At 35.1% G+C, this 18,077-nt stretch overlaps 1 protein-coding gene across 1 annotated transcript in view; it reads left to right on the forward strand.

Annotated features, from left to right (window-relative positions):
• Positions 1 to 8,210: 8,210 nt before the first annotated feature.
• The window catches only part of LOC103255080 (mirror-image polydactyly gene 1 protein-like), a gene marked incomplete at its 3' end in the record, with an annotated part of 67,200 nt that continues 57,333 nt past the window's right edge, over positions 8,211 to 18,077 (forward strand). The window contains exon 1 of the mRNA XM_008053046.1: positions 8,211 to 8,308. Coding sequence (XP_008051237.1) covers positions 8,229 to 8,308 — 80 coding nt within the window. The remainder of the gene's footprint in view (positions 8,309 to 18,077) is intronic.

Consider the following 18,077-nt stretch of genomic DNA (forward strand, 5'->3'; position numbering starts at 1 on the left):
GGAAGTCTCTTCCTGGAGAATGGCAAGGCAGTTAAGCAGATCTGTTTTTCTCCGCTTGTCTGGGTCCTCTGATTTGGGGTCTCACGCTGAGTGCCTCAGCCAGGGTGGACCCGGAGTTCCAGAGCTCCAAAGTTCCAAAGGGCAGGCTCTAGACAGCGAGAGTGGCACTGGGACCCAACAGAGGAATTCAGCCAGAAATGGAACCAGCGTCTCTGAGGGGCGGGTGCCCAGAGCCTCCCTGTGTGACCGGCGGCTTGATGCCGGGTGCCCGGGCTGGAGACAATGCAGCCGGGGAGGGATCTGGAGGGGGCTGGGACCGGAGACTTCCACACACGAGTAGAACGGCAGCAGTGGGGCGGGGGCGCAATATCTGGCCTTGCGTGGGACTGAAGTTCCCGGGCCTGCCCCCAGCGCGGTTGGTGGTGGGCTGGGGGATGGGGGTAGCGAAGTGATAGCCTTTTTGGGAACTCACGTTCAGAGAATCTCACAAGTTCACCTATGCCGTCGCCATCTTGCCCCGTCTCCTTTCCTCACTTTTAAAATGATAGAAATAATATTTAATCATTCAGTGAAAGTATTCAAGCTTCTACCATCTCAAATTAGATAATACGTTATAGCTTAAGTGTTATAAACCACATATCACTGAATAGTATTTTAATAAATGCTGGTATTGGTATTAATAATAAAGAGCATTCATCTTTTTTTTTTTTTTTTGAGTTGGAGTCTCACTCTGTCGCCCAGACTGGAGTGCAGTGACCTGCTGGGCTCCGGTGATCCTTCCGCCTCAGCCTTCCAAGTAGCCAGAATTACAGGCATGTGCTACCACGCCTGGCTGATTTTTTTGTTTATTGTAGAGATGTGGTCTCACTGCCCAGGTGGGTCTCGAACCCGCGGGCTCAGGTAATCCACTCACCTCAGCCTCCCAAAGGCGCGGGATTACAGGCTGAGCCACCGAGCCCAGCTAACAGCATTCATCTTAAACTATGCATAATGAAAAGTATCTCTTAAAATCAAGTCTTGAAAATGTTTTCCCTTTTTAAAAGTGGTCTTTGAAATCCCAATATACATGTTAAAAGGAGATTCTTGAGAAATGTCACATTTTGTATACAGTATATATCACTTAAAACAGAAATATGTTCTGAGTAATGCATCATTAGGTGATTTCATTGTTGTATGACAATGTAGAGTGTACTTACAGAAACCTAGATGGTAAAGTTGACGATACACCTAGGCTGTTTGCTATAGCCTATTGTTCCTGGGCTATAATCTACAGCATGTTACTGTACTGAATGCTATGAGCCATAGTAACACAGTAGTATTTGTGTATCTAAACATATGTAAACCTAGAAAAGGTACAGTAAAAATATGGTAGGGAATCTTATGAGACTACAGTTACATGTGTGGTCCATCATTGACTGAAACATTGTTATGTGGTGCATGAATATACTAATTTTGTTGGGAAGGGAAATTATATGATTTATGAGAAAGAACAGGAAAAATGTGCTGATTACCTTGGTCTGCTGGAGACCAGCTCCAGCCGGGTTCAGGGTATCCCAAAGGTGGAGATGGCATCGGCGATTGGGGGGAAGAAGAGAGAAAGAAAGAGACTGGACTCCAGTCTAGTGCAGAAGCAATGTGTGATATTGGGAATTACAACGGGTCTTTTATACACAAAGTCAGATGTGGGAGGGGCATCCCCCACCCACCAGAAACCTTAATCCATGAAAACTTAATCAATGATTGCCTTTAAACCCTTTTCATATGATAATCTTAAAATCCCATAACAAAGGATAACCTAATCTGTGACTGACATATTCTATAAACCTTTTTCATCCTAAGCTGATTGATTGATGCCAAGTTAAACAATTCTATAGAAGCTTAAGTATTTACTTTACAAACGAAAGTGGCCCATCCCAGAATGTTTGGAATGTGGCCCAGTCCAAAGTTCACAGTGGGCTACCTGCAAGTAACCCAGCTGCATTCTTTCAACAAAATGGCTGTCTTCTAAAACTATATTCTACAATTTACACCTTCAATAAATCCTAAGATCATGATCCAGAAGCCTGTGACCAATACTAAGGCTCTTAAATGTGACACGAGTTTGAATTATAAGTTGTGTGAAAGCCAAAACTGCAGTTTGCGGAAGAATGGGGGCAATGAGCTTCTAAAGTTAGCTTGTGTTCATCTCGGTCTCAGAGTTTTTATGTTTTGAGCTCACAGGAGCTTAATCTGGTTAGTGCTGAGTAGAGGGGAGGAAATGGGGTCAGTAGCTCCCGAACACATCCTAGTGGTCTCGGGGTCAACGGCTCTTCCTGATCCCTAACACTCAGTGGGCCTCTGTGGTCGGCTCCCAACATCGGTCAATGAAAATCTTCTGGTAAAGATAAATAGACTTATGAGGAAGAACATCAGCAACAAGACTTCAATGGAACTCAAACATCTTTCAGTATGTGGAAAGGTGTTCAGGATCCACGCCAGATACACTCTGGGTTTTTATTTTCTTCACTAGTTTTACAGCAGATCTTCACTGTTTCCTCATCTGCTGAGTGACTAAGCTATTTTGTATTTTCTTACTATTTATATACTAATCTCTTATGAAGCATTTACTATGTGCCAGGCACTATTTTGAGTTTTACAGATTTTAACTTTTTTTTCTAAAATCATCCCTCTAAGACATAGAGTACCGTTACTCCATTTTGTACGGGAGGAAATTGAGGCACAAAAAGATTTACTACCTTGCCAACATAGGACAGTGTGTGAGTAATGAAGCCAGGCTGGGACCCAGTCATTCTGTTTCTAAGATCATGCTCTTAGTCACTAGGTTGCACTATCTTTCTGGCATACTACCCTCTACTCTCTCTTTCTCTGTTCCATGGCTTCTACCCACTGCTCATTTCTGTGTATGAATGTTTTGATTTCTGCTTCTACCATTATTTTTTTAAGATATCCTTGTATAAGATATTTAGCTATGTTTCTTTTCCACGAGGTTCTTCACCTTCTTCTGAGGTTACAAAATTAAAACTCTAGGAGGACTATAGTCATATTGTTCAAGCAATTGTTTAATTAGACATATTGTTTAAAGATATCCAATTAGATATCTTATAGATGTGTTTAATTGTGTAGCAAAATTATATATAATTATAATTACTTTCCAAAATAAGTTTATTTTAAAAATTAGCATACATATTAAATTATGCCATATTGAAATGTGATCTTATATGGTAAAATAAGCTGTGTTTTCTGGATACTTGTATTCTAGTTCCAACGTCTCTTCTAATCAGCTATGAAACCTTAAATTATTTCCAAGTGTTGTATTAGCAATAATTTCCTCATCTATAAAAGAAGAATACTATATCACCTCTAAGATCCTTTTGAAGACTAAAAGTTTGGTACTATAATTTGTGCTATGTGCTTCTTTGGAGTTATCAAAGAAAGGTTTAACTATACCAGACCATTATTATTAAAAATGCATTGAAACCAAATATAACAAGATTTTAGAGGGAGATAAAAGTGGTTTTTCCACAATATCCATAACAAATAATGTTCAATGATGTGATCAGATTAGTCCTTTCTTTGTCTTTTCAAGTTGCTAGATTAAAATATAAGGAAACAATGTATTTCATTTCCAATATAGTGCCAGTATAAATGGTTTTCCTGTTTAGATGACATTGTTCAAAACTGGTATCAAGATAGGTGTATAATGGGATATTTAGCTATAATGCCATCAGCTAACCAACCTTTTTTTCAATCACTTAAGGTATAGTAAGAGAACACTGAAGATGTAAAACACACTCTGTTATTATTTTTATTATTATTATTCTGTGAACTTTCTTTATTAAAACAGTAACTCTTTTATCAAATAATAATTTGATTCTCTTGTTTCACCCAGAACTTTGTGTGTGAAATACACACACATTACTACACACACACATATATACTGTATATATGTTTATATATATGGGCTTCTATGTGTCTGTAAACAATTGGGGGGAATATATGTCCTTATATATATATAAGGACAGAGTATAGCATATATTTTAAACACTTGGCATATTGCCTAACCCATAGTAGGCACTCAGCAAGTGGCATTGGTATTGTAATTAGGCATAGATGCTTTAAAGTAGTATCAATGTAGGCAGAACACTTGGCAGTTTTTTAAATAAAACGTATAACTATATAAAGCACCTAAACAGAAACTTACCATAGGACCCAGTAATTCTACTCTTAGGTAAATACCCAAGATAAATGAAGGTGTATTTAAACAAAGTGACCTATATGTAGATATTTATAGGAACTTTATTAGTAATTGTCAAAGACTGTAAATAAGCCAGATGTCTGCAATAAATATACAGATTGTGCCACATCCATACTATCGAATACTACTCATTGATATAAAGGAATTAACTACTGATATGTGTAGTAATATGGATGAATCTCAAAAGCATTACGTTTAAGTGAAAGGAACCAGACTCAAAAGACTATATATTGTATGATTCCTTTTATTTAACATTTGAGAAAGAAAAACAATAGGGATAAAAATCACATTGGTGATTGCCAGGAGCTGGAGTAAAAGGTGGTCATTGACTGCAGTGTTACATGTGGGAACATTTTGCGATAACAGGAATACTCTATATCTTGATTGTGATGGTTTTTCCATGACTATATAGACTGTATACTGAAAATGAGTGAACTTTTACTTTGTGTAGATCATAACTCAGTAAGCCCGACTTTGAAAATCCATGTGTATACTTATATTGCATGTTTTACTTTGATAAAATGTTCCCTAACAATATTACTATAGGAAGAAAAAAGTGTTACACTTATGTAAAATGTTTACCTAAAATTATGATTATATATAGTAATTCTGACTCACTGTATACTTTGCTCCAAAAAATATATCTTAAGTAGTTTTATCAAAAATGTTAAGATATAATATAAATATATACATTCTAAACTGTATAGTATAAAGGGGAATATAGAAATATTAATCCAACATAAGTCTAAGGGGAAAAAAGAGAAACAAAGAAAAAGGATTCTAAACATAAAACATGAACTAATATGTAAAAATAAGTCCAAATATATGTATAATGCCTGCATACGTGTATAAGAGAAATATAAGAATGAATACATGTGTCTATATGACTCAGCATCAAAAGTAGAGTATGGACCAAAAAAGCTAATATCTGTAAAATATGTAGAGTATCACCTATATAAAGTTTAAAAACCTGTAACAATAAAGTATATTATCATTTATAATAGTATGCTAAAAGTATAAAATATTCTTAAATGGTGAACACCCAAGTGTTTTGTTTGGGGTCTAGAAAGGAAGAAAAGGAGGGTAACCACTGAGTGTGACATTTGGGATGGGATGGAGGATTTTTAAAAAAATAATCTGATACAAAATAGCAGTTTTTGAAGACAATTTTAAGCAATGTTTCTAAGCATATATAAAAAACTATCAATTTTGTAAATAGGTACATGTATTTGCATATATCCATACATGCTTATGTATGTATAGATAATCTGTGAAAGGATATACAACAAACTAAACTGATAATCTCAGGAAAGAGGATTTGTAGTACTGAGGGCTGGAGGTGGGAGATTCACTGTACATTGTATATTCTGCTACACTGAATTTTGTTAGTTTTTGTTTAATGTATGCATTTGTTTTTGTGAGTTAACACATGAATGAGTGCATACAGTTTTTATAAAAGTAGTTGCTGGAAATATGATGCAGGGAAAACTGTCTTGTTTGCTAATTTCCTTAATGTTTTTGGTATGAAATTTATCTTTGACTTGAAGTGTGGTGGAGAATGATAATAATGAATCTTGGTGGGGGGGGTAACCCCTTTGAGTCCTCTCCCACTGTGGGAGCTTCTCTATCTTCTCAATAAATCCTGCTTTCAAAAAAAAATCTTGGAAATACAATTTAAATTAATTAAGTGTTTTTACAATGCATGTAACTGATATCCAACTCAAACTAGCCTAAGTCTCCATTGGATGCCCCCCATCTCCTGCCGAGAAAAGGATTTATCTATGCTGAAAGTCCAAGAAGTGGATCTGGATCTGTTCTCTGGCATATATGGATCCAGGAGTAGAAATGGTGTCATCCCTATTAAGTTTACTTTCGGGGCTAGTGGGATATAGTACTCTGATTGAACAGTCTAGATTGTATACCTGAGGTGATGGGGGATGAAGTTCATACTTGCCACAAGGACTAAACAGGATCACTATAGCACAGGGTAAGGGTACTTTCCCTCAAAAGAAATGCTGGCCAGATAAGCATTTATCTGATAAAGTAAGAGGGTTGTACACTCAGAAATTTTATAATAGCTTTGGATATAGTCACCAGATTGGATATTGGGAATTAAGAAAATGAGTGAATTGTTATGAAGCAGTACCAAATCTTCATAAACAACTAAATATGGGGATAGAAAGTGAAATGTCTAATTACCTGAAGTATAGGAATTTAAGGAAAATTCTAACAACCCCAATTTTACTATGAAAATTTCTAGGCAAAAGCTATATTTTGTTACTTTCCTACATGAATGTTGTTTATTTCTTTGGTTTTTGTTTATTTGCAGAAGTGCCCAGTTTAAAAAAAAACAACTTCAAAACTATCATCTTATTTTAGTATTTGCACATATTTAGCACTAGCATATATTTATTTAGCAAATTATCTATTACCAGTTCAATTTGAAATTTCTTAAATATATGCAACAGGATGTCTGAAGTTATATAATTCGAATATGATACGTTCTTTTTTGTGATTCTTTTGACTTGCCATTGGTCATAGTGGATATCTGTGTCTTCCAGGTTCCCATTTGAATCACATTTTATGATATACTGAAAATTGAAAAAGCTTTCAACTATTGACATTAATAGCCAGCCACCTATTTTTTTTAGATACTTTTCCCGTATTTTCGAAAATGTTTCATCTATAATTACGGAATATGGCATGTTAAAATAAGCAGTCAAACATCTTAAATTACAAAGAAACTCTTTGGTAGAATTGCTAGTTCAGACAGAGAATAAATTAATATCTTAATGCCTAAACTTATATGCAAAAGTCTCAGCTGTTGCATGTCTTTATAATTCTCTATTATTAAAAGAGAAAAGTGGCATTGTATAATGTTCACTTTTATTACAATGATTTAATTTTTCTGTAATCAGGATTTCACTATTTTTCTTATAACTGCATTCTTATGCAAAAAAATAATTCCAGTGAAATCATGTGAATTCAACAAAATTCTGAACTTCTGCTTCCAAGCTTTCAATTACTTTTCAGTTATTGTCAGTGGTCTAATTTGTGAGGTTTGTGACAACATTTTTCTCTTTGCTATCTATCAAACATCATTTAAAACAAAGGGAAAGATAATCGTTTCATGCAAATTAAACTTGGAATAACCAACACTAAAGCCTGACTTGCCAGTACCATATCTTAAAAGTTATGTTGAAAACTTTTTGGATGTTGAGTAAAATTCAATAGGACTGATGGTGGGAGGGTGGCAAGGTATTTTTAAATTACCACTCTGGGCCCTGTTGAAAAACTAGCTCCCAATGTTTTAAAACTCAAAAATTACTGTAAAAGAGGAACGATAACATCCCTCTAAAAAAATATCTCTAACATTCGGGGTTGCTACCATTAGTCCTTTAGGATTTTTCCCTGCCTGCCGATAAAGAATTGAAAAAGTTAAATCATATCTGTAAGAATCAGGTTGTAGTCTTGTATTTTTTCTTCCACATTAACTATCAAAGATGGCTTGACAACATATTTAGAATTTTCTGAGTTTTGCTATTAATAAAGTTAAAAGAAAATCTAGTATGATCAGGCAGTGGAGCCACATTAAATCTGTATGTGAAACACCCATTGTGCTTATCTCTACTCTAGATATTGCTCTGTACCCATGCTCTACATTCTGAATTCTGTGTATAAAGTTAAACATTGCAGAAGGGCATATATCTGATGATACAGATAAATAAGGTTGAAGTTCAGTAATGAACAAAGTTGCTAAATTTAATATGTGCATGTATTTAGTATTTATATTATTAGTATATTTAGAGTATTTTGTGGAAAATTATTAAACATTACTAAAAATATTTATAGACTTCTTAACTACCAGAAACTTAAGACTCCTATTCACACTGTAGTACTATATTTTAACATATCACAAAACTAATATTGAATTTCTTAAAATATTAATTACTTGCAGGCAAAGTTGTTGTCTATGCAACAAGCCAGAGAAACTGCAGTTCAACAGTACAAAAAACTAGAAGAAGAAATCCAGACACTTCGAGTTTACTACAGGTAAAATTCTTTTTAGCCTGGGGTTAAGTAAATATTGTTGGTCAGGGAAATGTTTCTAACTGATTTTACAATAGTGAATGAGGAAGTACTTCAATGAAATTAAACATTATGCATTTAAAACATTTTTGTAATTTTAAAAGAATTCAGGTATGAAACTATTATTCTCCCTTTTTTCCTTCCTACATTTGGTAAAATTTAAACTTACACTCCCATCAGAATTATGAAATTTACATAACCCATCGCCAGTTGTCTAAATGGAGCATGGTTAGCTATTGAACTATTCTACCTCTAAAATCACGATTTATGGATATATATTTAAGTAGTGCATAAGTAGCAGCAATAACACCCTTACCTTCTCTATTATAATATGAGAAGTTTCCAGGAGTAGTTGTGAACTGAATTTAATAGGAAAGTGTTTTCTTTTTGTTTTTTTTTTTTGAGTTGGAGTCTCACTCTGTCGCCCAGACTGGAGTGCAGTGGCCGCTCCCGGCCACCGCAGCCTCAACCTGCTGGGCTCTGGCGATTCTTCCGCCTCAGCCTTCCGACTAGCCGGAATTACAGATGCACGCTACCATGCCCGGCTAATTTTTTGATTTTATTGTAGAGATGAGGTCTTGCCTACCCAGGTGGGTCTCGAACCCGCGGGCTCAGGCAATCCACTCACCTCAGCCTCCCAAAGGCGCGGGATTACAGGCTGAGCCACCGAGCCCGGCAGGAAAGTGTTTTCTAATGAAAGGAAGTAGAGTAGAAATGTCAGAGTGCATCTCCTGTTGTAAGGGTAAATACTGTTTTGCAGTACTTTTGTTTCAGTCTTGTCTGTGTGTGTGTGTGTGAGAGAGAGAGAGAGAGAGAAGATTGTGTATTAGGTTATATGTAAAACATGTTTTCACAGTTAATTGTCATTAAAAATATTGAAAAACACTAATACACCATGCCTTATATATTCTGTGATTACTAAGTTTAAATAAAACCTCATGTCTGAAATGTAAGAATTTACTAACTAGGCTGTAGGTTATTGAAATATCTATTTTTTGATCCTTTTTTCAGAATAGCTCTAAAATGCATAAAATGCAATTAAATAAAAATCAGTTTTATTTAAATATAATTTTGGAAGTTTTATGTCATAAAGGACTTTGGCAAAGTCTCAGGGTACAAAATAAATGTGCTTAAGACAGTAGCATTCATTTTATACACCATCAACAAACAGGCAGAGAACCAAATAAAAAGCACAGTGCCATTCATGATAGCCACAAAAACATTGAAATACCTCAGCATTCTTCTAACCAGAGAAGTGAAAGAACTTTACAATGAGAACTACAAAACACTGCTCAAAGAAGTTAAAGAAGACAAAAACAAATGGAAAAATATTTCAAGCTCATGGGTTGGAAGAATCAACATTGTTAAGATATCCATCCTACCAAAGGCAATCTACAGATTCAATGCAATACCAATTAAATTATCAACATCATTCTTCTTAGACCTGGGAATGACTATACAGAAATTCATATGGAAACATAAAAGACCACAAATAGCCAAAACAATTCTTAGCAAAAGAAATAAAGCAGGAGGTATCACACTTCCAAACTTCAAACTTTATTATAAGGCTGCAGTATTCACAACAGGCTGATACTAGTTCAGGAACAGGCATATAGACCAATAGAACTGGATAAACATTCCAGAAGCAAAACCTCAATTTCTCAACCAGCTCATCTTTGACAAAGACTCCATCAACAACCACTGGGGAGAGGAGAGCTTATTTAGTAAACGGCCCTGGGGAAACTGGCTGTTCACATGCAGAAGATTGGAAGAGGACCACTACCTATCACCATACACAAAAATCAACTCTGAGTGGATCAAAGACCTAAACGTAAAACCTCAAACTATAACAATCTTAGGAAATGCAGGAGACACCCTTATTGAAATTGGAATAGGCAACCAATCATTGATCAAAACCCCAAATGCCCATGCCATAAGAGAGAAAATAGACAAGTGAGACCTCATCAAACTAACGAGTTTCTGCAAAGCAAAAGAAACCATCAAGAGAGCTGGGAGACAACCCACAGAATGGGAAAAAATATTTGCCAACTTTATACCTGACAAAGACCTAACATCCAGGATCTACAATGAACTCAAATGTGCCAAAAGGAAAAGAACAAATAGCCCTATTTAAAAGAGGGTAAAAGCATAAAGAAGGACAAACATATGGACTTCTCAGTGACTTGGATGGATTTAGAGTCTATCATACTCAGTGACCTTCACAGAAACAAAGAACAGAGTACCACATGTTCTCACTCATAAGCAAACCCTGACCATTTACCATAATACTATAAGAAAGGGATTGGCAGTAGCCAGAAACTGCTGGGGGTGGGGGCCAGGGGGGAGAGTGACACATAACAATAAGGGTACCTGATCTCAAACCAGGCAAAGTGGGGACCAAAGGGAGGCCCAAACTTTACCTGTACGATGGCCATTTATATACCTAATTCTGAATTGTGCCCCACATCTTTAAAATAAGATTTAAAATTTTTTTTAATTTTTAAAAAATTTTTTAAAAATAAAAGTGGGCAAAAGATATGCATAGACACTTCTCAAAAGAAGACATATTAACAGCCAACAGATACATGAAAAAATGCTCAACCTCACTAATCATCAAAGAAATGCAAATTAAAACTACACTGACATACCACCTAATTCCAGTCAGGATGGACATGATCAGTAATGCAATAAACAACAGATGCTAGAGAGGATGCAGAGAAAAGGGAATGCTTCTACACTGTTGGTGGGAGTGTAAACTAGTACAACCTCTTTGGAAAACAGTGTGGCGATTCCTAAAAGATCTAAAAAAATCAGCCTTTTATACAGCCCAGCCATCCCCTTCTGGGAATATACCCAGAGGACATCAAATCACTCTATTAAAAAAGATTCCTGCACACACAAGTTTATTGCAGCACTATTCACAATAGCAAAACTATGGAACCAACTATGATGACCATCAAAAGTAGACTGGGTTTTTAAAAATGTGGTACATATACATGATGTAATACTACACAGTCGTAAAGAGAAAAAAAAATTATGAACTATGCAGCAATTTGGATGGATTTAGAGCCTGTTATACTCAGTAATCTATCATGGAAACAAAAAGCTGAGCACCACATTGTCACTCATAAGCAGATCTTGAACATTTATCATAATACTAAAAGAAAAAGTTTGGCAGTAGCAGAAAACTGCCGAGTATAAGGGGCACATAACATCATTAAGTGTACCTGGTCTCAAGCCAAGCAAAGTGGGGTCCAAAGGGAGGCCTAAACTTTGCCTATATGATGACCTCTTATCTACCTAATCCTGAATTGTACCCCACATCTTTAAAATAAATTAAAAATAAATTAGTGTCCATAGGTAGCCATACATGTAGACAAAACCCTGGTAGTGAATGAAGCTATCCTACCAACCCACTGTGGCGCTTTTGGGTTTTTTTGTTTTGTTTTGGTTTGGTTTTGGTGTTTTTGACTGTAAAGTGGAAAAGTGAATATTTCCTCTTTTACACCAACCATTTTCAACTAAAGCTGCCATTAGAATCACCTGAGGAGACTCTAAAAATCCTGATACCAGCTCACCACAGGTTGATCACATCAGATTTTCTAGGAGTAGGGCTCAGGTATCAGTGTATTTGAAAGCACTCTAGAAATTCCCAAGTTCATCTAATTTTGAGAGCTGATGTTTTACATGCAAATTTCAGTTAATTGCATAAAATTGGAGTCTCTTGGTAAAATAATAACAAGAGGCATATATTAAACCCTTTATTAAGACTTCTGAATATCTTGTGATTTGTGCCCTGACCGTGGATGTTGCAATGTTATAAGTGGTAGATTCATCCCATTGACAGAGAAGTTTTTATGGAACTTTCTCCTGTTACCCTTGTGAGATAGGACAGCAGGTGTTCTGTTGATGATGTGACATTGTCCAAGAATTCGAAGAAGTGTATAATAATTTTGCATGAACTGATATTACTTCCTAAGAACAAAACCTTGATATCAATTCTTGAAGTGCCTTTGCTGAATTGTGGAAGATTATTGAATTATTTTTGAAAATTATAGAGCTAAAATATTCATTTTTCAAATACCTTTTTAATGTACATAAATCTAATAGAGATATATGATCTCTTCTAAATAGAGACTAAGCAATTATTGGCTCAAAAATATGCTTAATAAGTACCCTTCTTTCTGTTACTTAAAAACAATATTGGTGGTGGTGTAATAAAGCCACTGGAATTTGCAGTTAGACAGCCAGTGCCCTGTGCGACCTTACATAAATAAATGAACCTCTCTAAGCCCATTTTTTAAAAAATGAGAGTAATAGTATGTTCTTATAGAATTATTTTAGGAAATTGGAACTGGCAACCAATTCCTATTGAGAACCCCAAAGGCCAAATTCCTATTGAGAACCCCAAAGAGCTTAAGAAATAAGATAGACAAGTGGGACCTCATCAAATTAACAAGCTTCTGCAAAGTAAAAGAAACCATCAAGAGAGCAGGGAGACAGCCCACAGAATGGGAAAAAAATATCTGTCAACTGTATATCTGACAAAGGCCTAACATCTAGGATCTACAAGGAACTCAAATGCACCGAAGGGGAAAAAAACAAACAGCCCCTTTAAAAAGTGGGAAAAAGACATGAATAGACACTTCTCAAAAGATGACATATGGGCAGCCAACAGGCACATGAAAAAGTATTCAGCCTCAGTCACCAGAGAAATGCAAATCAAAACCACATTGAAATACCACCTAACCCCTGTAAGTATGGCCATCATTAATAAAACAAACAGCAGATGCTGGTGAGGATGTGGAGAAAAAGGAATGCTTCTACATTGCTGGTGGGAATGCAAACTTGTACAACCTCTCTGGAAAACAATCTGGAGATTTCTGAAAGAACTAGAAATTAACCTTCCATATGACCAAGCAATTCCCCTAATGGGAATATACCCAGAGGAACTCAAATTATTCTACAAAGAAGATACCTGCACACGAATGTTTATTGCAGCTCTGTTCACAATAGCAAAAACATGGAACCAACCATGTTGCCCATCAAAGCTGAACTGGATAAAAAAAAATGCGGTACATGTACACAATGGAATATTATGCAGCCATAAAGAATGACAAATATATGGACTTTGCAACAACCTGGATGGATTTGGGGTCCATCATACTCAGTGATTTATCACAGAAACAAAGAACAGAGTTCCATATGTTCTCACTCATAAGAGGACCTTGAACAATTATAATGCTATAAGAAAGTGATTGGCGGTAATGGGAAACTGGTGGTGGGTGGGATTGGCAGCTGAGGGAATCTGCTAGGGTAGGGAGGGACATACTTCATTAACAGGGGTACCTGCATGATCAATGTTTATATACCTAACCCTGAATTGTATCCCACATCTTTACATTAAATTTTTTTTTAAAGAATTATTTTAAGTAGCTAATAGCATAGTATTTGACTTATTGTTCAGTGGTCCATCAATCTTTGACAAAGTTTTTTTAAAAAGAAGTCCAAACTTCACCAGCATGCAGCCTGCTTATGTAGTTAATCCTCGCTTGTACCCCACATCTCTATAATAAAATTTTTAAATAATCAACTTCTTTTTAAAAGCAGCAAGTCAGTCAGTGAAGTAAGAGTATTATCAAAAAGTATTATATCACTGAAGCCAAGGAAGGAGATTTTCAAAAGAAAAGTTGTCATATGTTGCTAAGTAGCTTTGTGTTTGAAATTCAGTGATCATTAGTGACAAAAGTAGTTTCAATTGAATATTAAAAATAGATGGCAGTTTTCCATGCATCAAAGACTAATTAAGAGGTAAGGAAACACAGCAATTTGGATATCAGAGCAGTCCTTGAAGAAAAAGGAATGAGATCCTGATATATACAACATGGATGAACCTTAAAAACTTTATGCTCAGTGAAATAAGCCAGAAAGAAAAGACATATGTTGTATGAGTCCACTTACATGAAGTACTTAAAATAAGCAAATTCAGGAGACAGAAAATAAAACAGAGGTTACCAGAGGTTGTGGGAAGTGGAATAAGGAGTTAAAAAGGGCTAAAGGAAGAGGAAAGTGGCAGAGTTTCTGTTTGGGATGATGAAAACGTTCTGGAAGTGAATAATGGTGATATTAATAGTTGCACAACATTGTGAGCATACTTAATTCCCCTAAATTGTATACTTAAAATTATAAATTGTATGCAGTTATTTTATGACAGTTTTTTAAAAGGTACAGAGAACTTTCTCTGAGGATGTGCAGAAACTTATTTTAAATAAAATAGGGGTAAGATCCCTGGGATGTACAACTCAAGGAAGGGAGAAAAACTTACCAAAAGCAACCAAGCTTAAATTTTCTGGAAGCTCACAGTCTGCTTTAATTTGGTTAAATGAGTGTAAACAATATTTCTTTTTTTTTTTTGAGTTGTAGTCTCAGTCTGTCACCCAGGCTGGAGTGCAGTGGCACACTCATGGCCACCCCAGTGTCTACCTGGTAGGCTCTGGCAATCCTTCTGCCTCAGCCTTTCAAGTAGCCGGAACAACAGGTGCACTCTATCACTCCCAGCTAATTTTTTATTTATTGTAGAGACCAGGTCTCGCCAAGTTGCCAGGACTGTCGAACCCACAGGCACAGGAACAGTGTTTCTTATATATCTGAATAGGTGGTACTTACAAATCTGTATGTGAAACCCAGCTAAGTCATAGAGAAATTAAGTTTTTCCTCTAATTTTCCTATGTTATGGAGAAAATGAAAAAGTTCTATTTTCATGTGAGGGACACTTAAACTAATTCTGTAATTTTCAGATAGATTTGATAGATAGGTAGATAGGAGGTAGATAAACAGATAGAACTCAAGATAGTGGATTGTATTTAGCAAGTTTAAGAGAAAAATATACTTTTGGCTATTTATATTTACATTTATATTTACATTTACATATATACATTTATGTTGTCATATTAAAGACAGTTTTTTATCAATAATTAAGAAAAACAGGTAAGAAAAAGACAGGACTAAGAAAATTAGCTGGAGCCAGGAGTAAGTCAGTATGCAATCTGCTTGTATACTATGAAGCATCAAAAGAGAAAAATCTCAAGTCTGGTTCTTAAACAGCCAAAGTAGAGAAGGATGTATGATCAGCTCTTAGTTTTAGGGACAGATTAAAATGTAAAATATAATGATGAATTTCATTCTACCTTGCCTTTAATTTTGCTAAGTCTTGATATTGACCTTTTAAAATTTTTTTCCAAAAATTTTTTTTTCTTTTTCTTTTTTCCTGGTTTAGTATAAGCGGTCCTGTTGCTATAAGCTTTCCATTTCCTGTATGGAAATAAGATATACAGAACTATATTCTTCTGAATTCTCTATTCTATTTGTTCCCTTTGAGTTTTAAAATACTTTGAGTTCTAACACAAAAGTGTCGACCTTTTGTGTCTTTTGGCAGAGTTAGAGTCAGGGACTAGTGAGGTAAGTAAGGATACTAAACTTAGCACTATAACTGACAGCTCTTTCACATTAAAGCAGAAGAGATTATGAGAGAGTAATAACAATATGAAGATTTTAAATAAGTTTCATGTATTACAAAAGTGCTGTCAGTAAAGCACTAGGACCTCCTTATTGCTTTGCCAAATGCTAAATCCCTTTGCAACAGCTTCATTAGTCTAAATCTAAACAGTTACATCAAGAAAGAATCTTAAACTTTTAGGGATGAAATTTGTATTTAGTAATGATTTTTTTCCTGTTGTTGTAAACCTGTAGTGCTGCATTCCTAAGTTCAGAAGGCATAATAATAACACACTCTTTTCTAATTGAGAGAATACCTAAGTTACAATGTTTGCTGATTTTATATTGCTTCCTTATGTTTCCTTTTGCTTTAGAAAAATGTTAAGTGTTTAGACAGAATTAGATTAGACGAGGATATAATATGCTTATTCTAATTAAAAGCATTTAATATGTTTTAAACTTTGATTATATTTTGTGTAATTCCATGTGTGAATTTGTAATGCCATTCAGAATATGATTAGTTTCACATTTTAGAACAAAAAATAATTGAACAGAATACTCCACGTTTTAAGGCAGGGTGTTTTCTATGTTTTTACTAGTATTTTTTTTTAAATGACATGTGAAAAATTGACTTAACATGAACCCTACGTACAGGGTTTATAATATACTTTTCTTTTCTTTTTTTGAGTTGGAGTCTCACTCTGTCGCCCAGACTGCAGTGCAGTGGCCACTCCCGGCCACCGCAGCCTCGCCCCGGTGGGCTCTGCCTTCCAAGTAGCTGGAACTACAGGCGTGCGCTACCACACTCGGCTAATTTTTTGATTTATTGTAGAGATGAGGTCTCGCCAAGTTGCCCAAGCGGGTCTTGAACCCGCAGGCTCAGGCAATCCACTCACCTCAGCCTCCCAAAGGCGCGTGATTATAGGCTGAGCCACCGAGCCCGGCTTGTAATATACTTTTCAAAGTTACCAAAACCATAAAGATAGAGGTCACATGAAATATACTCAAAAAGTGAAATTCCTTATTTTTTCTATATTATTTTAATAAATTTTATTCAATATGGTCTTTTTCTTCTTGTATACTTTTTTTGACTATATATGTACTATTCTTAACAATAAAAATATTACTGACCATCACTAGAAGCTGTGTTTTTTTAAATGGTGGTAATAGTTTTTATTGAACCATATGCTCTCTCAGTCAGAACTATGAATAGATAAGCCAGTCAACAGTGATTATAGCATACAAACAGTAGCCATGGAGCAGAATTTTTCTCAGTGCAAATTCCTCATTGAGAGTGAGGTTGAACACTCGATCCTTACCTCATTAGTTCTATATTCTAATCATTAGTGTCAGTTGGCCTACCTAGTGACATAAAAAATTTTGCTGCATCACTGTTTTCTTTCTTTTTTCTTCTTTTTTTTTGCAGTCTCTCTGGAAGATAGTGTGGTGATTTCTGAAAGATGCATCTCTGTTTTCTATAATAACTAACTATCTATGGAGCCACATTATGGTACCATACTTCAAAAACAATGATACAAAGAATACCATAAGAACCTTACTTGTACTGTCATCTTTGACGTTAATCAGATTTTTTTCACTGTTGTAGACAAATTTCACCCTTTCTAGATTTCAATTTCTTTAATTTTGACATGAGAGGCTTTTTCTAGATCTAGCATTTTATTAAATGTTACCCTTTTGTATGAGATTGATCAGACTTTTATTTATTAATGTTTAGAGTCAAAAAATCATATGCCATCAAGTTGTACCTATTTTCAAGGCTTTTAAATTTTAAAATGTACAGCTGGATTCACTTTTTCTATTCAAGTCAACATATAGTTTTATTGAAAACAAAAAGAAAATTAGAACAAAGCTTAAAAAAAACCTTAAAGTGTATAATTTCTATATGTCCAGTGCTTTGGCACATATTTATTAAGCATTCTTCTCTACTTGTAAAATATGGCATTTAATAAGTTACTTAACTTCTGAATGTTGGTTATTTTACCTGTAAATAGAGATAGTGTGTGACCTGCTTATGAAAATAAGTGAGATGATGCACTCAAATGTTTTTGAAAACTGTGAAGGACTATACAAAGGAAATATATTGTGTTATTTATATAATTCTTTAAAATGTTTGCCTTATTGAGACATATGACAACAGTTAAATTAGTATAGAGTTTGTTGCTACAGAAGTAATTTTTTTTTTTTTTTTTTTTTTTTTTTTTTTTTTTTTTTTTTTTTT

The sequence above is a fragment of the Carlito syrichta genome, unplaced genomic scaffold (genome assembly GCF_000164805.1).
Source record: "Carlito syrichta isolate Samal-C Ts95f unplaced genomic scaffold, Tarsius_syrichta-2.0.1 Scaffold287789, whole genome shotgun sequence".
Classification (NCBI taxonomy): Eukaryota; Metazoa; Chordata; class Mammalia; order Primates; family Tarsiidae; genus Carlito; species Carlito syrichta.